General features: G+C 37.6%; 3 protein-coding genes across 4 annotated transcripts in view; 1 reads left to right on the top strand and 2 right to left on the bottom strand.

Annotated features, from left to right (window-relative positions):
* Nucleotides 1–4,155: 4,155 nt before the first annotated feature.
* LOC131687544 (uncharacterized) lies at nt 4,156–5,307 on the bottom strand. Its single transcript, XM_058971635.1, has one exon. The coding sequence runs from the start codon at nt 5,305–5,307 to the stop codon at nt 4,156–4,158; it is 1,152 nt and encodes a 383-aa protein (XP_058827618.1).
* Nucleotides 5,308–8,041: 2,734 nt separating this feature from the next.
* On the bottom strand, nt 8,042–9,139 carry LOC131693380 (uncharacterized). The gene has a single exon (XM_058981148.1). It carries the CDS (start codon nt 9,133–9,135, stop codon nt 8,065–8,067), a length of 1,071 nt encoding a protein of 356 aa, XP_058837131.1. The 5' UTR covers nt 9,136–9,139; the 3' UTR covers nt 8,042–8,064.
* A 2,590-nt stretch (nt 9,140–11,729) lies between these two features.
* Nucleotides 11,730–24,040, top strand: part of LOC131693433 (small ribosomal subunit protein uS9m) — a 429,361-nt gene continuing 417,050 nt past the window's right edge. The window contains exons 1-3 of one of the 2 annotated variants that reach the window (XM_058981237.1): nt 11,730–12,062; nt 12,130–12,339; nt 12,397–12,570. In XM_058981237.1, the coding sequence (XP_058837220.1) occupies nt 11,973–12,062; nt 12,130–12,339; nt 12,397–12,570 (474 nt within the window). In that variant the 5' untranslated portion in view covers nt 11,730–11,972. Of the gene's footprint in view, nt 12,063–12,115; nt 12,340–12,396; nt 12,571–24,040 lie in introns of both variants that reach the window. The other variant, XM_058981238.1, reaches the window with a different exon arrangement.

The following is a 24,040-nucleotide window of genomic DNA, read 5'->3' as shown; positions in this document are numbered from 1 at the left end:
ACTTAACCTCAACCCCCAAGGTCCAACAACATTTCCCCTCAACTGTCGCACTAACACAACCACGCATGAATTAGACTATACGAAATGAATGAAACAGCCGCCTGTGAGTGATGATTATTTTGGTTTGACTTCTACCGCACGGGGGTGACAATACCGGCAATTATGAGAAGCATTATCAATAAAAGCATTATTCTAGGAAATAAATTATATTCACATTAAATTTTGAAAGTATTGCTTTTTCTACAGACATATATGTGAATTGTAATGATTCAATACCTCATACAGCGCGAAACAGCAGACACCATTCACACATCCCCTGTATTTGAACACTTACTTTCAGCCAAATACATATTTGCTTTCAGCTTTCGAGTAAATACACAATATTTTCGTACTTTCGAATTTTGGATTTTTTTATATTGTAGTATTTATCTATCTGTTGTATTTCTACATTTTCGTATTTTTGTGCTTTTATATTTTTGTGTTTCAGTATTTTTGTACTTTTTATATTTTTGCATCCCTGTATTTTTATATTTTTTGTGTTCATGGATTCTTGTATTTTTGAAATTTTTATGTTTTTAGAATTTTAGTATTTCTGTATTTTAGTATGTTTGCATTATTGTGTTTTTGAATTTCTGGATCTATATATTTTGTTTTTTTTTCTGAAAATTGAATTTTTGAACTTAAGAATTTTTCAATATCGGATTTTTATAAATTTTCGAGGTTTTTAATTTTAGACATTAGAATTTTTGAATGGTTGAATTTTTGAAATATTGAATTTTTGGTTATTGAAATTTCTAAAATTTTCATATTCTTGAATTTTTGAATCTTTGACTTTTGAACTTTTAAATACTCGAATTTATGATTTTTTCAATTTCTGAATATTTAGTATTTTGTTATCTTGAATTTTTAATTTATTGATCCTTTGAATTTTTGCATTTAAATATTTTTGTTTTTTTTTGTTGCATTTTTGTGTTTTTGCGTTTGTAAATTTTTGCGTTGAATTGCAGAAGTTTTTAATATTAGAATACAAGATTTTTTTTAATTGCTGAATTCTTGATATTTTTTTAATATTTGAATGTTTGAATTTGAATTTCTGAATTACAGGATTTTTGAATTCTTTGCTCTTCGAATTTTGGAATTTTTAATAATTGAATATTGGAGTTATTGAATTTTTGAAACCAGAATTTTCAATTTTTTGCATGTTTTAATCATTGATTTTTCGAGTTTTTGAAATTCTGAACCTTTGAATTACCGGATCTTTGAATTTTTATTTCTTTTTCAATTTTTGGATTTAAAAATCTTCGAATTATTGAATTTTCGAATATTCGAATTTCTGAATTTTTGATGTCTTCAATTTTTGATCTTTTGAATTTGAGAATTTTGTGCTAAAAGGGCATTTCATTTTTTTTGTATTTTTAGTGCTTTTGAATTTTAGTAATTCTGTATTTTTTCTTTTTGTATTTGTATTTTTATTGTGGTTGTATTAATTTGATTTGGAATTTTTGCATCTTTGTATTTTAGAACTATTGAACTATTGAATTTGTAATACTTGAATTGCATTACATGAATTTTTGTATCATTGTGTTTCTGAATTTCTGGGTCTTACTTTTTGAACATTTCGATTTTTGAAGTTTATAATTTTTAACATTTGAATTCTTCAACTTTCCTGAATTTTTGAAGATTTGATTTTTCATTTTTAGACTTTTTTAATTATAACATTGTTTAATTTTGAAATCGAATTTTTTTAATTTTTGTGGATGTTTGTTGTTGTTATTGGAATTCTCTAATCTCAAAATTTTTAAATTTTTGATTGCAGATATCTTGAATTTTAGATATTTTTAGCAAGCAATTTATATATTTTTGTTACTTCTGTCATTTATTTTCAAAAAACTATAAATTTTTCGCTCTTAACGTCTTGTAATTCTTATTTTTATAATGTACATAATTTATCCTGTTTTAGAATTTCGTTCAGTTTTTGAATTTACAAATTATTGAATATATTATCCCTCAGTTGTGCTTAATAACACTAGTAACAGTGACGTAGTGCTCTGCCAGTGTTGTTATGCAGCAAAGCTAGCGTTGTGTGGCTGGACCACTTAGTCGCAGCGAAGGATACCAAGCTGCACTAAGCCGCTGACGGTCCACCTGAAGAGGTGTTATCAAACCCGCCGGCGGATGTGCAAACCAACCTGTGATTCACTTATTTGTCCGGTTTACTCCACAGTTTATAGAGAACAATTGCGCAAAGAGTGAAGACAAAAAAGACTACCTATCGTGCACAATTGGAATCCGTCTTTGTAGCAATTGTGCTCGATAAGTAGACTTTTTTGGCTTCACTCTCTGCACACTCTTTGCGCCCCTTTATACCCACTAAGACGTCCAAAAAATTGTTGCAAACCCGTTCAACACGGGTCCAACGATGGACGTTTGTTGAACTGTTATTTGGACGTTGTACAAATTGGTCCAACGAACGTCTTTTATTGGACGATTTTGAAACCAACCGTTCTTATAGGGTACTAACGCCTTCGGTTTATTCAAATATACTCAGTCAAACCGATTCCGAAACCGGTTCGGTATCTTGAATGAATTCAATAAGGATTTCGACTTAGCTCAAATGCAATAACCTATTCTGACTCAGTAGGTTTCGGAATCGGTTGTTGCCTTTCAACTGGATTCCATATTGAATTCATTCAGGATTCCGAATCAAATTGCGAATGGTTTGAACAGGTACCGGGTAAGCCGACTGAGCGGTATCGATTTGATCTGCAGTAACTTGGTATCCACAAAAACGCACTGTGATTGTGCCTAAGCATATCATTTATACAAAATATCAAAGTACTACATCCGTAGCAACATTACATTGCATTTATGTGCGTTATCCATCTTCACTGCCGCTTAGTCGGCTTTAAACTAGCCATAACCCATGTTTGAGTAAACCAGACGAACGAGTGGATCACAGATTTGATTGCACTTCCGACGGATGATTTACAAACACGTTCTCCAGCGGAAACTTGGCCGCAGCTGTGTGGCCAAGCTGCATCACACTAACTTTGCTGCATAACATTGTCGTATTCCACCTTGTAACCGCCGGTTCTTTGTTTTCAAAGCCGCAAAATTTCGCTATCGAAATTGACGACTTGTTTCCACAACACTCGTTTACAGAATGGTCTTTTTTTTAGCATGAAGCTCGCTTGACGCAAATTACTCATGCTCTCTTCCGGCTCGAATTCGCGTTTCCCTTGTTCCTAGCGTTCTACTGGCGTTTCATTCATTACTCTGTTTTTTATGCGTTTCATGGATTGTGTCTTGGATAGCATATTCACCGTAACAAATTTTCAACCGTATATCCGGTTTTACTAAACAATAATATTTACGGTCTATTACGGTATTGCTAGTATCACATTTGTTCATTAGTGCAAAAGAAAACTAATTATCAGTTATTTGTAATCAATGCTTAATATATTTATCATGTTATTGTGGGTCACACTCATCAATTAATGTATTTGACCTATATCAATATATATTAACGTAGCCTAATATAATTAATTTAACGGTAATATCGATATTATCGATAAAATTACATATCGATTATAGCATTTTATTGTAACTCATGTTTTGAGTCTACCTTTAAAATGAACACCCTATCACGGAGTATCACCTCACATCTCATTGTGCTAAATTTGGACAGTTCTTATTTCCATACTGTGTTTTATGCTGCGAATAGAACATTGCATGAAAATGTTTAACCTCACTTTTCTGACAGTTCAGAGAGCTTGTACTAACATCATGTAAACAAGTTCACTGAAATGTCATTTTTCGAGCATTTTTTTTAAATTACGTCATCCTGCAATTTTCCATTATGTTTCCACTTGTCAGTTATTTTTTTTGTGTTGCTTCTTACGACCCATATATAGTTCCTACATCCGATCTCATCTCTACTCTTGGTTAACCAGAAAAAAGGTATAAACAACAAATTATTTAATAAAAATCTTTTATTTCTTTTAGTGAACTTTAAACATCGCTGATAAATAATCTCTTCATTACTCAAGGAATGTTAAATATTACAGAGCATTTTATTTGTGGTACAGCGCTCACATGTATAGTTTCCATGACATTTCCGAAGTTTGGGAGAAAAAAGCCATTTCCAGTGTGAATTTAGTGGAAAACATGGTATACGAAATCTTCAAATCGCATAGGTCGTTTAATCGCACCCCTATTACGAAGCGATCGAGATTCCCCGGTAGATATGATATTGGATGAATATGTAGAGAGATACGGAGCTTCGGTGGATGAAGAAAGGTGCTCCGATGAGCATGATGCTTCTTGTTGATGCAACTTTAGATTTTGTTCCGTAAGCGAAGCATTGTTTTGCGCATTCGTCGATATTGCCGAATCGTGAATCTGGTTTTCGTCACGGCTGTCCGTTTGTGTTGGTGGAGCAATTTTAATTTCTTGCACGTTTCTCGCGTACTGGACACCTGTTGTACTCATAACAACAACTTTGGCTCCGTTCCTGGCAATCACTCTGTATCGCTCCGAGGAAAAAGTAGGATCGGTTTTGCTTTTTTTTTGCTGTGCCAGCAAGACTACGTCTCCGACAATTATATTGGACTCCTTAGCACCACGCACAGAATCGGCATACTTTTTGCTGGATAGTTTGTACTCCGCGTCTCGTTCGCGAACGTCCTCTACATCCATGTAGTTGCCATCAGAACTGTTCCATAGACCTGGAAATATTCCCCGATACTTCCAACCTGTCATCAACTCGAACGGAGTCACTCCGAGTCTCGAATGTGGTACAAGTGTGTTATGTCGATGGACATAATCTTGGAGTTCCTTTCGCCAATTCTTTCCCTCGAGTTTTGAACAAGATAACGTCTTGATAATGCCTTGATTTTGTCTCTCAACCGCACCGTTTGACTGGGGGCTGAGAGGTATTGCTTTACGTATTGATACTCCCTTTTCATTCCAGAAAGTGTTGAATGCCGAACTTTGAAAGGGAGGTCCGTTATCGCTTTGGATTACTATCGGCAACCCCCATGTCTGAAACACCTCACAAAGGGCAGAATTGGTACTTACAGCGTCAATCGCTTTCATTTCCACGATCGCTAGATATCGTGAAAAAGTATCGATTACAACCAAAAATTCCCCAGTTCCGAACTGGGGAACCGTAAGGAAATCGATTTGCAAGATTTCCCACGGACCGTCAGGCAATTCTCTAGGTTTCAATGGTAATGGAGGGTTCCGCCTGGACAATAGTGTGCATACCTCGCAGTCCTTGATGAATCGTGTTATCTCGTGGGTCATCTTAGGCCACCAAAAATATTGACGCATTATTCGTTTTGTTGCCATTTCGCCTACATGACCACCATGAGCAGATGTGATAGCTTTTGAACGGAGTTTGTTCGGTAAGATTACACGCTCGTTTTTGAATATTAAGGGTCCCATACAAAATAAGTACTTCCTCTGTGCCTCGTATGGTCGGAGTTCTTTGGGCCATTGCTGGGACGACAACGCTTCTCGAACCGATTGAAGTTCGATGTCTTGTTCAGACATGACTTCGATTTGTGACCATGTTATTTCCATTCGTTCCGCATCTAAAGTATAAAGAAAATGCTTATTATCTCCATCAAAAGCTTCAGATGCTTGCGTCTCAGATACGAGACGCGATAGTACATCGGCTACATTTTTATCTTCTGGTACGCGTTTCATGGTGAAATCGTAAGGCTGTAATCGTAGCGCCCAGCCTTCAGCGCGAGAAACGGCCCTTTTCCCCAACCGATGGTTTGTATTAAAAATGAACTGGTTCGCCTCAGCATCCGTCCATATGATAAAAGTCTTTGCCAACAAGTAGTAACTAAATCTTTCGACTCCCCATACGACAGCTAAAGCTTCTCTTTGAGTCTGAGGGTATCGCTGTTCAGACTGGGTGAGGACCTTCGATGCACATGCTATAATCCTAGGATTATCTGCTTCATCAAATTGAATAAGGACTGCTCCAAGCCCGCATGGTGATGCATCCACAAACAGTTCAATGCGGTGTTTCGTATTGTAATATCCCAAAGTTTTGATGGAGCTCAGAGCTTTTCCCTTCAGGTATTCAAACTCTGCCTCCTCCTTATTAGTCCAATAAAAATGGTCTGAGTTAGCCAGCGCACGCATACATTCGGTTTTTGTTGCTCGGTGAACGATGAACTTATCGACATACGTAATTAGGCCCAAAAAACTCTTAACTTCTGCACAATTCATGGGCCTTCTGAATTCTTTGATTGCAGCAATCTTAGCCTCTTCAATTTGCCATCCTCGAGGAGTTAGGGTGAAACCAATGAATTTCACCTCTTGACTGCCAAAGACACACTTACTCTCGTTTAGTTTTACGTTGTGATTTGCCAACCTAGAGCGTACTTCAGTCAAATGTTTATCATGTTCTTCTTTGGTTCGGCCAAATATAAGAATATCGTCCAAATAGTTCACACACCCTTCGCATTCTCCAAGTACTTTTCGCTGAAGTGTTTCCTGGAACAGATCAGGAGCGTTGCACAGTCCAAATGGCAACCGTACATAACGGAACATCCCAACTTCTGTGAAAAAATTGGTCAAATGCCTTGACTCCTCATGCAATTCAATATGAAAAAAGGCGTTCGACAGATCTATTGTTGAAAACCAGGTTGCTCCTTCTAGTTTAGCGAGAATTTTCTCCAACGTAGGCATAGCAAAGGGAGTGCGAAAAATATATTGGTTGGGTCCTCTTAAGTCAGTAACTAATCTGAAATCATCCTTTCCTTTAGGTACCACCAACATCGATGAGCAAAAGGATGTATCCATTCCACCAGTTACTGGCTCAATTATGTTTGCTGTGACTAGACTTTTTAGACGTTCCTCTACTAATGGCTTTATTGCCAACGGAATATTCAAGAACACATTTCGGCAAGGTGGCTTCGTTTTGTCGTAATAAATTTTTACAGCTGGAATGTTGAATTTTGGAAAAGTTTCGCTAGCAGATATCGATGCGATCTCTCCAGCATGGCGTAGGCGTTCACTTTCAGTAGAGTCCTCAACATATGTATGAACTGGAACTTTTAACCCCAGCATCAATACACTATAGCGACATGCTGTAGATCTACTCAAAAGAGCACGGATCTCTTTGACGACGTAGAACTTTTCCAATAATGTAGGTCTGTCGTCAGAAATGTATAGATACGCATGAAAAGTAGCCACCACCTCGATTTCTCCAGATGTGGCATACGCTTTGAGTGAACGATCAGTATCGTAACTTATGTTGAAAATCTCGTCTCTATGCCTTGCATCTGAAATAATCTGCTCAAATGTCACCAGCGTAAACGTATTTACCTGGGCGCCGGAGTCTATTAAGAAGGGACATCTCAGCCCGGCTACTACAGCCATGATCACCCCGTCGCAAAGTTCTTGCGGCACACGCTTATTCTTATGAGTTGGGTTCGCGAATGCATGATCAACCTATATATTATTGTAAAATACATAATTAATAGCTTGCTCATATGGAGCATTACGCTATACTTACAATATTTACACATGCAGCATTATTAGAATTATAAAGTATATTACTTTCGGGGTCTGCTCGATCATCTTTATTGTTCCGATCAGCGATCAAGTCTGCAACCATAAACGACTGAGCAGTACTAGCGATGGCTTGCAAATCAGCTTTTATTTCCTGTTTTAATGTACATGTTTATATTAAGCTATATAATCTTTTCAGTTAATAGTATAAGTTATATTGAGTTCATTGCCAATTTATTGTTGAGGGAATTCAAATGATGATATTTCTAAGTTCATTGCCAATTTATTGTTGGAGCAATTCAAATAAGGATAATTTTAACAAAATGATTACTAGAACCTGTCCTGAAACTATTCAATAAAAAAAACTCATTGTAATCTCACGTGCTCTTTCCTTTTCTAAACCAGTCATACTAACTAACTAGTAGAATATCTGGTTCTTACAAAATATTGGTTTTGAAGTGGTATACATTCGTTTTGAGTTATTAAAGTAAGTCATTTCCTCGCGTTTATGTAATCAATCGATATCTTTTAATCTCCCGTATTCTCACTTACCGGGGTTTCCACTTTCGATTCATCATCGGACTTTCCTTGGATCTCGATCGCGGCAATCTTGTTTGGTGGTATATCTAAAGTATGTTCTCCTGCACGTTTGAATGAACCGAAACACACTCTTTGAATATGGCCAACCTGTCCACATTTGTTGCATACTTTTTCTTTGACGTTACAGTCATTTGGTGAGTGATAAACTCCACCACAACGCCAACAGTTTCTATCCGATGATGGACTAGATTGGGAACCTACACCTCTGTTCATCCTGAATTGAAATCGCCCTCTGTTCATTTGGTTTTGAAAATTTCCACCTCTGTATATCTCTCTTGCTCTGGTAGCACCTCCACGGTAACTTCCACGCTGGTATACGCCCCCACGGGACCCAAAATTTGCTGGGTATCTTTGCTGACGAGAGGCATCCCAGTTGGAGAACGATTGAACTGGGGCAATGAGAGCTTGTTCCGCACTTCCGTGTTTTCGCATGACATATTCTTCATTTATTCTGATAGTCTCAAGTTCGCGCACTTTATCAACCAAGTCAATGAATGTACCCTTCCGACTGAGCATTTTAAGGGCTGTGGTGCGGACATCCCGATGCCTTGCGTGTTCAGCTACGGTAGCAACGATTTGCTCAAACTCTTTATCTTCAGTGAATTCACATAGACGGGCAGACGAACCGACACGTGTGAGAAAACTGAGGTCAGTTTCATCGGATTTCTGAATCATCATCGCCAACTTGCGTCGCATTAGCATCACGTCAGAACCAGAACCGAAATAACTTTGAAGACGATGTAACGCGTTTGAAAATGGTGCCTTGTTTGGATCTGGTGAGTCGGCATTCGACTTCGTGTTTCTATATATCTCGAGCAGTCCGGACCCGGCCTTTACTTTAAATACCGTAAACTTTGTCATCTCATCCTCTATTCCGGCTAACTTAAGGGAATCGATTAGCAGATCCTTCCACTGCTCATAAGTAGGACGGTGGATCCCATCACCGTCCGTTGCTTTACATTCCGGGACAACAATAGAAGCAACGGAGAGCTGATTCATCGATGATAAGAATTTGGACTCCTCAAAGTTGGGACCCGTTACGCGCCTAGTGCTGCTCAATCTATTTTCAGCGTTGAACTCAATCTCGGGATCCCCCGAGGCTTCTGGTCTGATATCATTCTGTTTTGCAATATCGTATTGGAGTTCTTCGTTCTCTTTAAGGCTGCGTTCCAGAGCCTCCATCAAAGCTGCGTTCTTCGACCTTTCATCAGCTAACTCTCGTGCCAAATCTTTAACTCTCTTTTTCTGTTCGCGTGTGCGAGCCAATTTATCTAAATTTAAGAAAAAAAATGATTACCAATCTTGCATGCAGGAAGTTGGAAGCTGTTTCTTGTTTTTTTTAAGTGCTAATTAATTATCAAAATATTCGCTCAACAACATTTTCTAAAGTGGAAACCCATTCGTTTTACTCTGTTTACCATTATGTATTTACGCATTCATGCTGTTTATATTTCTATAAATTACAACCCCAATGTTCACAAAATGGGACAGTAACCTACATGTCCAGCGCCATTTTCTTTTTCGTTTTTGATTACCCCCTCGCTCTTTTCCGTTTTATTTTACCTCAAACATGGAAAAACCATGCGTTCAGCATGTATTTCTACCAGTTACGATGACGAAACAGTAGCCCCCTTCGCACTGCTTTATTTTCTTTTGGACACTTTCTAAAGCGCCATTTTCCTTTCTCTCTTTTTTTTTAACTACTCGCTCTCATCCGTTTCATTTTGTATCAAACTGGCCAAACATGTTCATTCTGCTTATAATGGTATCAATTACCATTTGATTTACAAACTAGAGTAGTAGCCCACTCGCTCCACTCAATTTCCACATTTTCGATCTTTCTATAGCGCTTTTTTTAGCAATAGCCCACTCGCTTTCTTCCATTTCATTTTGTTTCGACTATGCAAGAACCCACTCGTTCTGCCAATAATGTTTTCAATTGTGATTTCGTTTCATAAACTGGAGCAGTAGCCCACTCGCTCTACTCCATTTTTTTTTATCGGAACACCATTCTTTCTGCATTTTATATTATTTTTTTTGCCTACGATTAATCATCCATAAAATCGAAGTATACTCACCTACCGACTGCGCCATGTCGTATTCCACCTTGTAACCGGTTCTTTGTTTTCAAAGCCGCAAAATTTCGCTATCGAAATTGACGACTTGTTTCCACAACACTCGTTTACAGAATGGTCTTTTTTTTAGCATGAAGCTCGCTTGACGCAAATTACTCATGCTCTCTTCCGGCTCGAATTCGCGTTTCCCTTGTTCCTAGCGTTCTACTGGCGTTTCATTCATTACTCTGTTTTTTATGCGTTTCATGGATTGTGTCTTGGATAGCATATTCACCGTAACAAATTTTCAACCGTATATCCGGTTTTACTAAACAATAATATTTACGGTCTATTACGGTATTGCTAGTATCACATTTGTTCATTAGTGCAAAAGAAAACTAATTATCAGTTATTTGTAATCAATGCTTAATATATTTATCATGTTATTGTGGGTCACACTCATCAATTAATGTATTTGACCTATATCAATATATATTAACGTAGCCTAATATAATTAATTTAACGGTAATATCGATATTATCGATAAAATTACATATCGATTATAGCATTTTATTGTAACTCATGTTTTGAGTCTACCTTTAAAATGAACACCCTATCACGGAGTATCACCTCACATCTCATTGTGCTAAATTTGGACAGTTCTTATTTCCATACTGTGTTTTATGCTGCGAATAGAACATTGCATGAAAATGTTTAACCTCACTTTTCTGACAGTTCAGAGAGCTTGTACTAACATCATGTAAACAAGTTCACTGAAATGTCATTTTTCGAGCATTTTTTTTAAATTACGTCATCCTGCAATTTTCCATTATGTTTCCACTTGTCAGTTATTTTTTTTGTGTTGCTTCTTACGATCCATATATAGTTCCTACAAACATCACTACAAACATGGGTTGTCTCGTCTTGTGCTACACGGAAACAAAAAACTACCTAAAATTGAGTTCCTTTGACTCAATCTCGTGGTATCGTGGGGGAACTTAAAATTAGGTAAACCGTGTTGAAGGTAGTTTCCATTTAACCACGGCAAAAATTACAACTCATTGATAGGTTTTTATACTCAAATTTAAGTTGAATTTACCTAATTTTGAGTTCACCCCAAACAACTCAAAAGTACCTTCCTCCACGGAAGACCTCGACTGAGTCGAACCTCTCGTTTTGTTTTTGACAACACTAATAAGTGCGAAGGCGACGCACAACTCAAAAGTAAGTTAAAAGAACTTTTCTGCAGGTTGTTTTATTTAACCGTGTAGGTTTTATCTCGATTCAAAGAGAATAGGGAAAGAGACGAATAGTGTGAAGCCAAAAATACCTTATTGAGCAGACCAATCGTGCAATGTAAATAAACATTACTCATGCCTGAGTTGGAGGAAATAAGTATTGTACATCTATTAAAAAAGAAATTTCAATTTTCGTCAGCATTTGATTCAATCGTGATTGTGAGGTGCATTCTAGAGTATATGTATGAGTAAAAACAAGCATTAGAAATATTTCATCTCTTTATCTCGAAATGCGCATCGTTTGATAAACAAATCCAACGATCGACATACGGTTTGTTTTCAAAATATAATAGAAGTCATTTAAAGTGCTGCCTGTGGAAGCGGTTGCCAAAATTCTAGTGTTGAAATCATCATAAAGGGAGTGTTGCCGTTTTGACTGATTTTCACTCTTCGTCTCTTTCCCTATTCTCTTTGTCTCGATTCTCTTGAAACAAATGAATAAGAATTTAAAATTTTAGTTTAATTAAATAAAAAATAACAAATCATGTTCAATTCTATGCAAATACGGGTCAAACTTTATGCTTTCCGATTTGCTGCTAGTTTGTTTAGAACAGAATTAAGATGGACTCAATCGGTAAGTGCATTCAATTTAAAATTTTTAGGTTTCATAAGTTTAGTTCCACTAAGCATATGTTTTCCAGCGTTATACGAGCATTTCATCGGTTACAGTAGATGTCGATCCAATAATGAAAAAAGACAAAGTTAGTAAGGCCATGAAGGCGTACCTGGAGCGTGCAAAGGCACACAACGAGTTCATGAGCATACAAAACATGGAATTTAAAATAGGAAAACGTCATCTCGCAAATATGATGGGCGAAGATCCGGAAGCATTCAGTCAGGACGACATAGACGTATGTTTTAGATAAAGCGATCTGGCAAACGCAATTCTTATATTTTTGTATCTGCAGAGATCAATACAGTATCTCTTTCCGTCAGGATTGTATGATAAAAATGCTAAACCTATGATGAAACCCCCGGAGGAGGTCATTCCGCAGCGAAAAGCCGCCGAATTCAATGAAACAGGACGACCATTCCATAGCATGTTTTATACCGGAAGACCAAATTATTGCAAATTACTTTTTGTAAGTAGTCAAGTTTTGGAATACCAAAGTGGGTAAGACATTTCACAATTTTGACATTCGAAATGTCTTACTCCACTATCTGGGGCTGTGAGTCATTCTAAATTTTGAAAAATCTCTTATGTAATGAAACTATGTAAGGTTTACCCGGTTATAACTTCGGATTGATTTTTACACCTATCGATTTCGAAACATCTGATTTGAATATGATTACTAATAATTCAATATCAATTCTTCAAACGGGCTAAGGAGATTTTTATAAACAAACTTATTTCGCTCATTACTCCGCTGTCGAGTCGAATTTCATGAAAGATACACATGAATCAAAATCTTTACCCTTGGTAGAATCAATTTCAAATGTCTTCTGGGTTGAAAATATAACAAATTAAGAGAAATTAGCAAAACAAAAGTTTGTTTACAAATCTTATTAGCCCTATTCTAATGCTGATATGGAATTGTTATATACAATATAAGTAGGTATTATATTGAAAATCAGCTGAATTGAATTTCAAAATTTTTTGCATACACGAGGTAGTTATTCCGGGCAGCCGTCAATACAGAGCATTTAAGATGTTAATCAAACAAGGAAAAGTTATATACATGTACCGAATTTAGTTTTTACCCTATCATTCGATGCTTGATGGTCGACGAGTAGTCTGCTCATAATCGCAAGTCAGTCCCATGTTCTATTGGATTCCCTATCTGCATGGGACTGACGCGACTGTAGGCAGTAGTGTACGTATAGTGTATGATTCTCATACAACAAACGGCCAATAATTGCCGCTGTACTGAACGGAACAAAAAGATTTTTGCGCAATCTGTTTGGAAATATTCACAATTGTGTAACAGGTTCCTATTTGACGACGAACCACTGTGGTGTTGTGACATCTGAGACAGATAAAACCAATTGACTCTATAGGAAAATGTTTTCGGTTTGCATTTGATCATCGTAGAGGTCACAATCATTTTGTCGCTGGTGACCCGCTTCGTTAGTTCTTAGAAGGAACACTCCCACTAACAGCAACCAACAAATGCGCTCTCAAAATTGCCTCCGTCACTAGACGTGTGAAGAAGTCCCATTGACAGCGAACTGTAGAAAATATTTACAATAAAGGTCCTTATTAGGAACACAAAATCAATCTCGTAAGAATTCTTCTTGAAATTCTCATTACACTCACAAAAACGCGACGTGAGACAGGACACAACACTTATTGTCCTTACTAACAAATGTAAATTCTCATTACATTTTTGGAAAATAACCCATTGAGTTAGTTATTTTCTATAACAATTTCCGAAAATGTATGATGAAAACAAACAGACTGTCTAGTTGAACGGAAACAAGAAAATACCTACAATATCTATTTTTGTTCAGAAAGGTGACCTTGGCTAAAATAATTCTATCGTTTCTAAGTGTTTGGCAACCGAATTTGTCTTTCAACATCAATTCAATATTAATTCGTCAAAAGGGCGAAAGTGTTTGTTCGTTCTCAGCGGTAGGACCCATTTCCTGCCATCCAACTTTCGACGCACAAAACTCCAACGTATACGGAAAAGTAATACAAAGACGAACTGTGATAGAAGTGGAAAGGAAACAATGAACTACGATCAAGCGACCGCCGCCGGCGTTGGCTGGCTTAGACTGAACTGTTTTTATTATTGCAATATCACAGATTCAATTTCAAATGCAGAAAAGTATAAAGGAGTGGCGAGGGGACGACTAGAAATTGCGCTCTGCCGCAACATCCTCCCCCAGCAAAACGAATGTTTTCTAATAATCAGATGCACTAAACATTATCGACTATTAACTCAATCTCATAACAGTTTTTGCAACCGGCTGAGACGGTTGTGCCTCCAGGTGGAGGGTTTTGTTCTCGAGAGAGCGACGGTGTGCGAGACGCTGTATGCGTTTTTGTGGGAGAGAGAGAGACCAGTTTGTTGGGTGTGAGTCGATAGTTGATACGTCGGAGCCGTGGTCAGCGGCATCCTCGACAAGTGGTGTTTTGAAAGCAAACCGCGGGTAGACGAATTTGCCTACCGCGGTGGCAGAAATCGACAGTGATCGTGCCTGTACACACAGAGGAGGTATATTGTATTGGTGTCATCGGGCAGTTCTAATCGACGAGAGGGGAAGCGTCACAGGTGGACCCATTTGCTCTATTTGTCTACCGCAGAAGCAGTACGACGAGTAAGGAAAACAAGTGGCACCGAAAAGTGCCGCATCGACAGTGGGATTTTCGCAGCAAGCCACAGGTAGCCACATTTGTCTACCACGGTGGTGGAAACGGAGAGAGCGCGCTTGTGGTGGTGATACCGACGAGCAGCTTAACCGGAGAGAGTTTTGAAGTGTTGCAGGTAGGCCTATTTCTCTACTGAAGAAGCAACGCGACGAAGAAGGACAGCAAGTGTCACATTGTCAAACAACGGGCACCGAGTTGTGTTGCATGAGGTGTGTTCTACCGGTGTCTTCGTCACCTAAGAGATAGCAGATAACAGGTATATTTTTCATTCATTTTTGTGATAGTTTTTCTTGCTAGGTAAACTGCCCATAACAGCATAAGAGTCCCATGTTGAAAAACAGCAAGCCGAGAAAAACGCTGTTCAAGATTGTCCCATCCATTGAGCCAAATGGATGGGACAACCATGTTTTGGTATTTTTTTATATTTTCTGAACAAACCCGGTAATCTTATTTGTGCAGTGTGATTTAGTGGTGATACAGAATACAATCCAACGGATAACTCATTTTCGACAAAAATCCACATGGGACTCTTATGCGTTTATGGGCAGTAAAATGGATGACGAGATGGGAGAACGTGTAACAGACCCTCCACCTAAGCCTTCTACTGAAAATGTAAACCCGATTAGAACTAAAATTTACCCAGAGTCGTCAACGGGACCATGGATTGTATTTAAAAGGCGTAAAGTAAAGGCGCTAAATATCATTCAAATTTCGAAAGATTTGACTTCACTATTCTCGGATGTAAAAGAGATCGTCAAAGTTAATAAAGATAAAATACGCATTGTCGTTGGTAGTCTCAAACAAGCCAATACAATTGCTTCGTGCGAGCTTTTTACGCGTGAATATAGACAGGGTGGCGATTCCTGGAAAAAACCTGAAAAATCAGGGAATTTCAGGGAATTCTATTTGACCTGGATTTTCAGGGAATTTGTAATCAAATTAGGGAAAAATTTTGACCTGGTGTTAATATTTTTTTTATAAATGCGACTGGAAAGTATTGGCTCACTTACTCCCCTCAACACATTTTATACTAGGGAGAATAACAATATTTGATCCATCTCATAATTACAACTTCTCACAACAATGGTTGTATGGGTCATTCCCCGTCAGATTTACAACCAAAATTTGAATTCCTTCGATTTTTTTTTCTTGCATTCTTTAGCTAAAAATAATTGACACGTATTTTTTGTTTTGGCTGAATATGATACTTTTTTCAAGTTATTAGATTTTTAACTTTTGAAGTTTATAAAATGGAACATTTTTAAATCACTGATAACTCGGAAAGTTTTTGATGCATGGAAAAAAATTATTTACAAAAAGTTGTTTTTGCATGAGCTTACCGAAAAAAAAACATAACAAATATTTTTTGTTATATAACTTATGAAATCTGCAATTATTATAAACAAATTGATTTTTTTAAAGTTGGGTCGATTTTAAATATTAAGAATCATGTTTAATTATTTTTTGTGAAAAAATCTGGAGTGGATATCAGAATACTATGCGAGATATTATAGTATAAACTGAAAACAAGCCAATTTTACACTAAACGACCGGTGACAGACCTGTTATAATTGTATTATCTCGTGAAGTACTTGGAGATCCATTCCGAAATTTCTACCGAATCTTCGCAATATAATTATAAATGATTTCAAAAAAGATGGGTGGGTAATGTCAGAGACATAACCGGAGTGAAGTAGAATACACTTTAGACCGGTAAATTCTGCTCTGGAATAAGCAATTTCTATGCGATTTTGTCGACTTTAGCACATTCATAGTTTATTTGGAGTATTTTTGGAATTATCAAGTTGACAATTTGCAACATTCTTTGAAAATATTGTTGAACTTTTATGAATGAAGGCACGCAAACGAGCGTTTGACCGTCGTCCTACTACCAGCATCAGAGAAGTAGCAGATCAGCATTTTTCGCTACATGGCCTGTACCAAACAAACCGCTCGTAAGTCCACCGGAGGAAAGGCTCCCCGCAAGCAGTTGGCAACAACCCCCTGGCAACCCTATACCATCATATGGAGTTTGACAGCGACCGACATATATGGGGCGTTATAGCTATAAAGCCCCAAACAAAGAATTATGTTCGGTACTATGCTCGATATTCAAGCATTCCACACGACGTTTTGCATCTTGTGGGATGATTTAATAATTTAATTTAATCGACATTTTGTAACTAAATACAGCTTCTAATCATTCGGTTAAAAATCAATGTTTTGCCTTTCATGGCAGTGATGCTGGCTGTACAGAGACGTCGTCCTTGACAGGGGGCTGGTTGGCAACGAAGGTCGTGTAAAAGTGCCCCAGTCACGGTTGGCGTTAAGAGCCTCATCGCTACCGAACAGAAACAGTCGCCCTGCGAAAAATTCACAGCTATCAGAAATCGAGCGGGCCTAAATTGTGACCCAAAATAAACCACAAACCAACAAGTTGTTTTCAGAACCAGCCAATTATAAAGTATTATTATTATAAATGAAATTTTCCATTGCCTTACAACCTCCCTCTCCCTTTCCTCCCGGCTTGAATAACTATCAATCTTGATGATGCTGTGCGGCGGGGGCACTAGTTTTTATTATGGTGGAAAATTTAGGTTTGCGCGTTTTTCCCAAAAGTTTTTAGCTGTGTTGTTTTCAAAGAAGTTGTAGTTGAATTCAAAATAAAATAGTTTATTTTTATTGTCAGAGATGCACCTTCCAACGAAAACTAGTCTGGCTCGCTTGGAATCGAATTGTATTGACCAACCACTGCTTTCACAAAAACTGTTATTTTCAGTAATTGAACATTCTACATTTTTGTAAATTGAATCATTACACTAACCTGTCTACAAATCACACAAATAACTTTTTTATTTTGTGCCATTCGACTTGAAAGCGACGATATTGTTCACAAGTGGCTCACTTACCATCCAACGCTCTTGGCAAGCCACTTTCTGATGCTTGTAATAAAATTTCAATTCGATTCTTTGTCGATAAATTGATGGCCCTGAAAAGGGCCTTTTCTTTGGGCAGTGTTCGAAATTTACTTGGTGCCATCGAAGACGGCGTGCTTGGCCAACTCTTCTGACAGCAGCAAACGGACTGCGGTTTGAATTTTGCGGGAGATGCTGCAAACAAACTGCTGCATGCTGATGCTGCAAACGAACTGATCGTGAACAGCAGCATGCTGAGTTTTTATACCTGACTACAGCACAATGTAAGCTCGTCCTTTTTTGTGTTGTCCTCAATATGTGTTCTTCGTAGCTCCACCCCTTTGTTGGTCGACCACATATTTTTGATAAAGAACAAAATTGAAATTGTGTTTCCAATACGGAGGTTATCGAACACTCAGGGTAAAAAGAGTAATGTAATACGGCACTTTGGTAAAATGTTTGAGAATTGAAACCGTTTTTGAATGCGCCTAGTAAACACGAAACTGTAAACAAACACACAAATGATAACTTTTTATTTTGTGTCATTCTACGTGAAATCTACTATATTGTTCACAAGTAGCTCACTTGCCATCGAACGCTCTTGGCAAGCTACTTTCGGATGCTTGTAATAACAAAATGTCAATTCGATTCTTTGTTGATAAATGGCCCGTACCAAACATACCGCTCGTAAGTCCACCGGAGGAAAGCCTCCCCGCAAGCAGTAAGCAACGAAGGCCGTGAAAAAGTGCCCCAGTCACGGTTGGCGTTAGGAAGCCTCATCACTACTGAACAGAAACTGTCGCCCTGCGAGAAATTCACAGCTATCAGCAATCGAGCAGGCCTAAATTGTGACCCAATATAAACCACAAACCAACAAGTTCTTTTCAGGACCAGCCAATTATATTCCAGAAAGACATAAATGAAATTTTTGTTTTCCATTGCCTTACAACCTCTTTCCTCCCGGCTTGAATTACTATCAATCTTGATGATGCAGTGCGGCTGGGCACAGGCAGTTTCCATTATAGTAGAAAATCTAGGTTTGCGCGTTTTTCCCAAAAGTTTTTAGCTGTGCTGTTTTCAAGGAAGTTGTAGTTGAATTCAAAATAAAATAGTTTACTTCTATTGTCAGAGGTGGACCTTCCAACGAAAACTAGTCTGGCTCGCTTGGAATCGAATTGTACGGACCAACCACTGCTTTCACAAAATCCGTTATTTCAGTAATTGTACATTCTACAGAATTAGTCACAACTATTTCCAATCAGCGCAAAAATCGAAGGTTTTTATTCAATACAACAGCAGATTTTCACGTTTGAAAAAACAGGCAGCATTCTGGCCGAAAATTTTGAAACGGAGCACCTATATCGAAACGTTAGAAAACGTTCGATTTTTGTAAATCGAATCATTACACTAAAATGTCTATAAATCACAAATAACTTTTGATTTTGTGCCATTCTCGTGAAAGCGACGGTATTGTTCACAAGTGGCTCACTTACCATCCAACGCTCTTGACAAGCTGATGCTTGTAATAACAAAACTTCAATTTCATTCTTTGTCGATAAATTGATGGCCCTGAAAAGGGCCTTTTCTTTGGGCAGTGTTCGAAATTTACTTGGTGCTGGTGTATATGGTAACAGTTTTGGTGCCATCGAAGACGGCGTGCTTGGCCAACTCTTCTGACAGCAGCAAACGGACGGCGGTTTGAATTTTGCGGGAGATGCTGCAAACGAACTGCTGCATGCTGATGCTGGAAACGAACTGAGCGTGAGCAACAGCATGCTGAGTTTTTATACCTGACTACAGCACAATGTAAGCTCGTCCTTTTTGTGTTGTCCTCAATATGTGTTCTTCGAAGCTCATCCCCCTTCGTTGGTCGACCACATATTTTTGATAAAGAACAAAATTGAAATTGTGTTTCCACTACGGAGATTATCGAACACTCAGGGTAAAGAGAGTAATGTAATACGGCACCTTGGTAAAATGTTTGAGAATTGGAACCTTTTTTGAATGCGCCTAGTAAAAATGTTTTCCACTTCACTGCAGTTTGTTTCTGACCATATTTGCAATTTACGTACTGAAATAAATCATAATTTAGGGTTTAACCCAAATTGCTCTCCAAGGAGAAACAGTCCATGAAATAGAAAATGCAAACTTATTCTATGAAATGGTTTTGGTGGCCCTGAAAAGGGCCTTTTTTATAATGATACAAGTGAGTTCTACCTTTTCAACTTCCAAATCCATACAAAGTGCGTCCCTGCCGCTTCAGAGTATAGACGACATTCATTGCGGTTTTGCGCTTGGCGTGTTCAGTGTAGGTCACGGCATCTCGGATGACATTTTTCTGCACACCATCAGCATTCGTAGATTAAATTGGAGATGCATTTTACACCACCACGACGAGCCAGACGCCGAATTTGGTGATTCCCTGGATTTTATCACGAAGAACCTTGCGATGACGCTTGGTACGGGAACGCAAACATGATACCGCTCATTGTACCGTCCGGACGAGCATGTTGCTCGTGTGGTAAGCGAGCACCCACTGATACAAAACAAGCTCGTGTGACCTGTATATATAACATTCCCGTATGTAATGAAACGCTTACATGCTCCTTTTTGACGGCTCTGCGTGGGATATGCTGGCAAATTGCGCATTTTCCTCGCTGTTTCCGAAGGATTTTCTGAAAATCCTTGTTTTGGTTTATTTATAGTAGTCGCAGTAATTCCGAAATTTAATACGAAATACGTGCACAAATTTCCGATCAGATAGTGCAAAAATATTGCGATTTCGTCCAGTAGAACGGAAGATACTCGCATTTCAAACCTGGGAAAATTTCTCAACTGAAATTTTTGAAACGGGACCCCATATTGAAACGTTAGAAGTATTCTACTTCAAAATAATAACAAAATGTTTTTGGCTCAACTTAAAAAAAAATTGCTTCTAGTATTTACAGAATACATAAGTTACATAGCAAAAACAAATATGCATTGCAAAAACAATTTCGGTGAGCTTATGCAAAAAGGCAACTTTTATTATTTAATATTTTTTATAAAAATTGAATATTTTTTGAGTAGAAGAATCTTCCAGCGGATACTGAGTAGGTGTAATTGCCTACGGGTCCGCTACCCCGCTTTTGGCCTTTCATACAGTGGTATGCTGAATGCAGAATTGTAACGAAATTTGAGCGTACTGTTAAGTGGAGCCGCATGCAGAGCAAGACTCGAGCTAGGATGGTGGCTACCAACATACATACATACAAATTGAATAGTTTCTGAGTTATCAGTGATTGAAAAATGTTCAATTCAATAAAATTCGAAATTTTACAAACTCATAAATTGAAAAAAAGAATCGTATTCATCAAAAACAAAACTTAGTGCGAACAATTTTCAGCTAAAGATCGCAAAAAAAATTTGGTTGTAAATCTGACGTGGACTGACTCATATATAATATTTAATACGGATGCCAAATTGATTTATCGACGGCCTTGTTGTGATTCTTCTGACTCTGTAAGGTAAATACATATAAGTACGCTTGGTGTGCACAGGCCGTTTACTTTGACACGGCTCAATGCATTAGCTTGGCCGAACCGTGTGTATTTTTTTATGTTTACAAATTGTAGACGAAAAAGATGGGTCAATAATGTTAGAGATACAGAGTGGTAGAGTAATTATGCCTATTAAATCGAACATATTGTTGATAATATAGTTGCATTTTCAAAAATAATAAAGCAATAAATTCTTTAAAAAAATTGCCGATTCTTGAAATAAGTCTTCATGACCGTATAACAGTATATTGCATTGTAGCTGATCTCTTGTTTTGCAGCAGCTTATTTTTTGTTTATGTGACCAATAGACCTTTCTCGTCAAAAAATTTTATATGATAGGATGCTTCCTTTTTTATCCCCATTTCGTTACTGCCTATTGCCGCGATGATTTGGTACCTCTAACTATTGAAAAAATCAAAAATAGTGCAAGCTGCTCATTTAACCCCATATTCTGAATACCTATCTTGCCTTGTTTCCCCATATTTTTACACCATTTGGGTGAATTTTCTGTGGGGAATACTAAAAGGATGCCAGATCTGCATATATATTAGTAAATCTGCAGATTTTGCATTTTCACTGCAGATCTTTTGCAGATTACAAATATTTAGCAGAACAAAGCCTATGCCAGCCAATTTATACACCAGCCTTCAACATTTTTGATCATTTAAATTATATACATACTACATTTCTACGTCGCATTTATTGAAGATTTTTGTAGCAATCTGCAGACTTTTATATTTTTACTGCAGGCTATTGTTTAAATAGACCTGGCATCACTGATGCTGAAATGATTCATTCATATACCTGTCAAAAATATAGAGCATTGTATGAAAATGTATAACCTCACTTTTCTGACAGTTTCGGTGTGCTTGTTTACCTAAGACTTGTTTGCACGGACTATTAAAATTTACATTACTTGAATACTTTCGATGCTCTTTGAAAGAATATCAGCTCAAGAGGGATGAGGATTGGAACAATGGTAACCTGGTTCATACATTGACCAATCGGCGCTGGATGTAAAACCCGGTGGCATATGCTGAATCGCAAGATCAAGCATTGGGCTATAAAACGATTGCTTTCTGGATGATGGATCCTTATCACATTTGTACACATTTTTTTGTTTGCTCGTGGGTAACTCCTAACAAGATGATCAGATTGATTATTCATTTTTAGGTGGTGAAGTTTACCTGAACTTTATAGGTAACGAATTCGGTCGATGTTGAAATGATTTTGATTGTTCAATGCCCATATCGAAGAACGTTTACATTGGTCAGAATGCCTACCAGCGTATAGACTTTTCTACGGCTCATGTACGTACACGGCACATGACACAAACACTACATCACTAGCTGGTGGAAAATAATAAACAAAGACGGCAAAATCAAATGGGATTGTTTTCAACCAGGAAGCTGCAGAAGTGGTCGTGAGACCGGGCGACAAGAACTCAATGATAGCAGCAAACATGAGGACGACAAGGTTATTGCTTTCGAGTGGAATAATCATTTATTAGGGTTACCAAATGGACTGAGAGCAAATCAAGGACATCCCTGCCAAATCTATTCGGAATTGGAGCCTGAATCAGTTGTCACTTGAGCCAGAATTCTGAAAAAGTCGGGATTCTGGCTTATGTTCTAGCAGTTGAACTGGGACGTTGAATCTTGATCGAGACAAATTGGAATGGTGTAGTGCCAATATTGAACGAAGGTAACATCTTTGGCTATATCGAGTTATCCAACAAATTTTGGTTACTTCTGAGTAAAAGAACTTTTGGTTGTGATGAGTCGCCGAGAGTATGCATTAACAAAAACAATCGCTGGAAGTATTTGAAATTGACAATTGAAATTGATTCTCTTGGAATAAAGCTGATCTGAATAATTTAATACAGGGTGATCCATCATGACGTTTTTTTGATCTCGCAAAAATTTTAAAAATGGAGTTAATCGCGAAATGTTTATTTGTCAATCGAAAGAACATTTTTTGCCATTTATTGTTTGAAAACAATTTCTTTTAAACGTTGACCATGTTGGCGCTTGAGGTAATCCTTTCGATTGGTCCAATTTTTGTTGATGGATTCGAGTATTTCAAGTGGTATCTGGCTAATTAGTCGAGTAAAGTTGGTTTCCAATGGGAATGTCAATGTTTTCTTCAATGCGTGCTGGATGTGGTCGATTTGTTAGCTAACCATCCAATAACGAGAACTGCAACTTTCACTCTTTTATTGTATGGTGAATAGTGGAATCAGTTGGCCGATTATATCGACCATATTATGGACGGAGTGCACGAAACACATTTCTCACAGATCGCTGGTTTTCGAAATATAGTTGAATAATTTGAAAATCGTGAGCATACTGTGGTGGCAAACAATACTAAACTACAATAAAATGACATGGCTTGGTAAAACCATCATGTTGAATCACTCTGTATATGCCAAGGTTTGAGACTAAAAATAAGGATATTTGAAGTAAAATAAGGACGCTTTCCAAAAACCTCGAAAGTAAGGACATGTCCTTTAAAATAAGGACCGTTGGTAACCCTAATTTATTATTCGTGTTCAAGTTCCATTACAGCAAAAGTTTCGTCGATTATCGCATTGTCGTTGATATAGCCGGCAAATGCAAAATAGCGCTCGGCACTGACGATAAGGAGTAAGAAGGATTTGATTGGAATGATAATAATGCAGAGCATTATACGTTCTGATAGAATATCAGGGAGGAGAAATTATATGTAAATTTATATTATATCCCGAGTTGCCATCATTTTGGCACCGCAATAAAGCTATCTG

The sequence above is a fragment of the Topomyia yanbarensis genome, chromosome 3 (assembly GCF_030247195.1).
Source record: "Topomyia yanbarensis strain Yona2022 chromosome 3, ASM3024719v1, whole genome shotgun sequence".
NCBI classification, from domain to species: domain Eukaryota; kingdom Metazoa; phylum Arthropoda; class Insecta; order Diptera; family Culicidae; genus Topomyia; species Topomyia yanbarensis.
The sequence above is the reverse complement of the archived record's forward strand: the minus strand, read 5'-3'. Positions and strand labels throughout refer to the sequence as shown.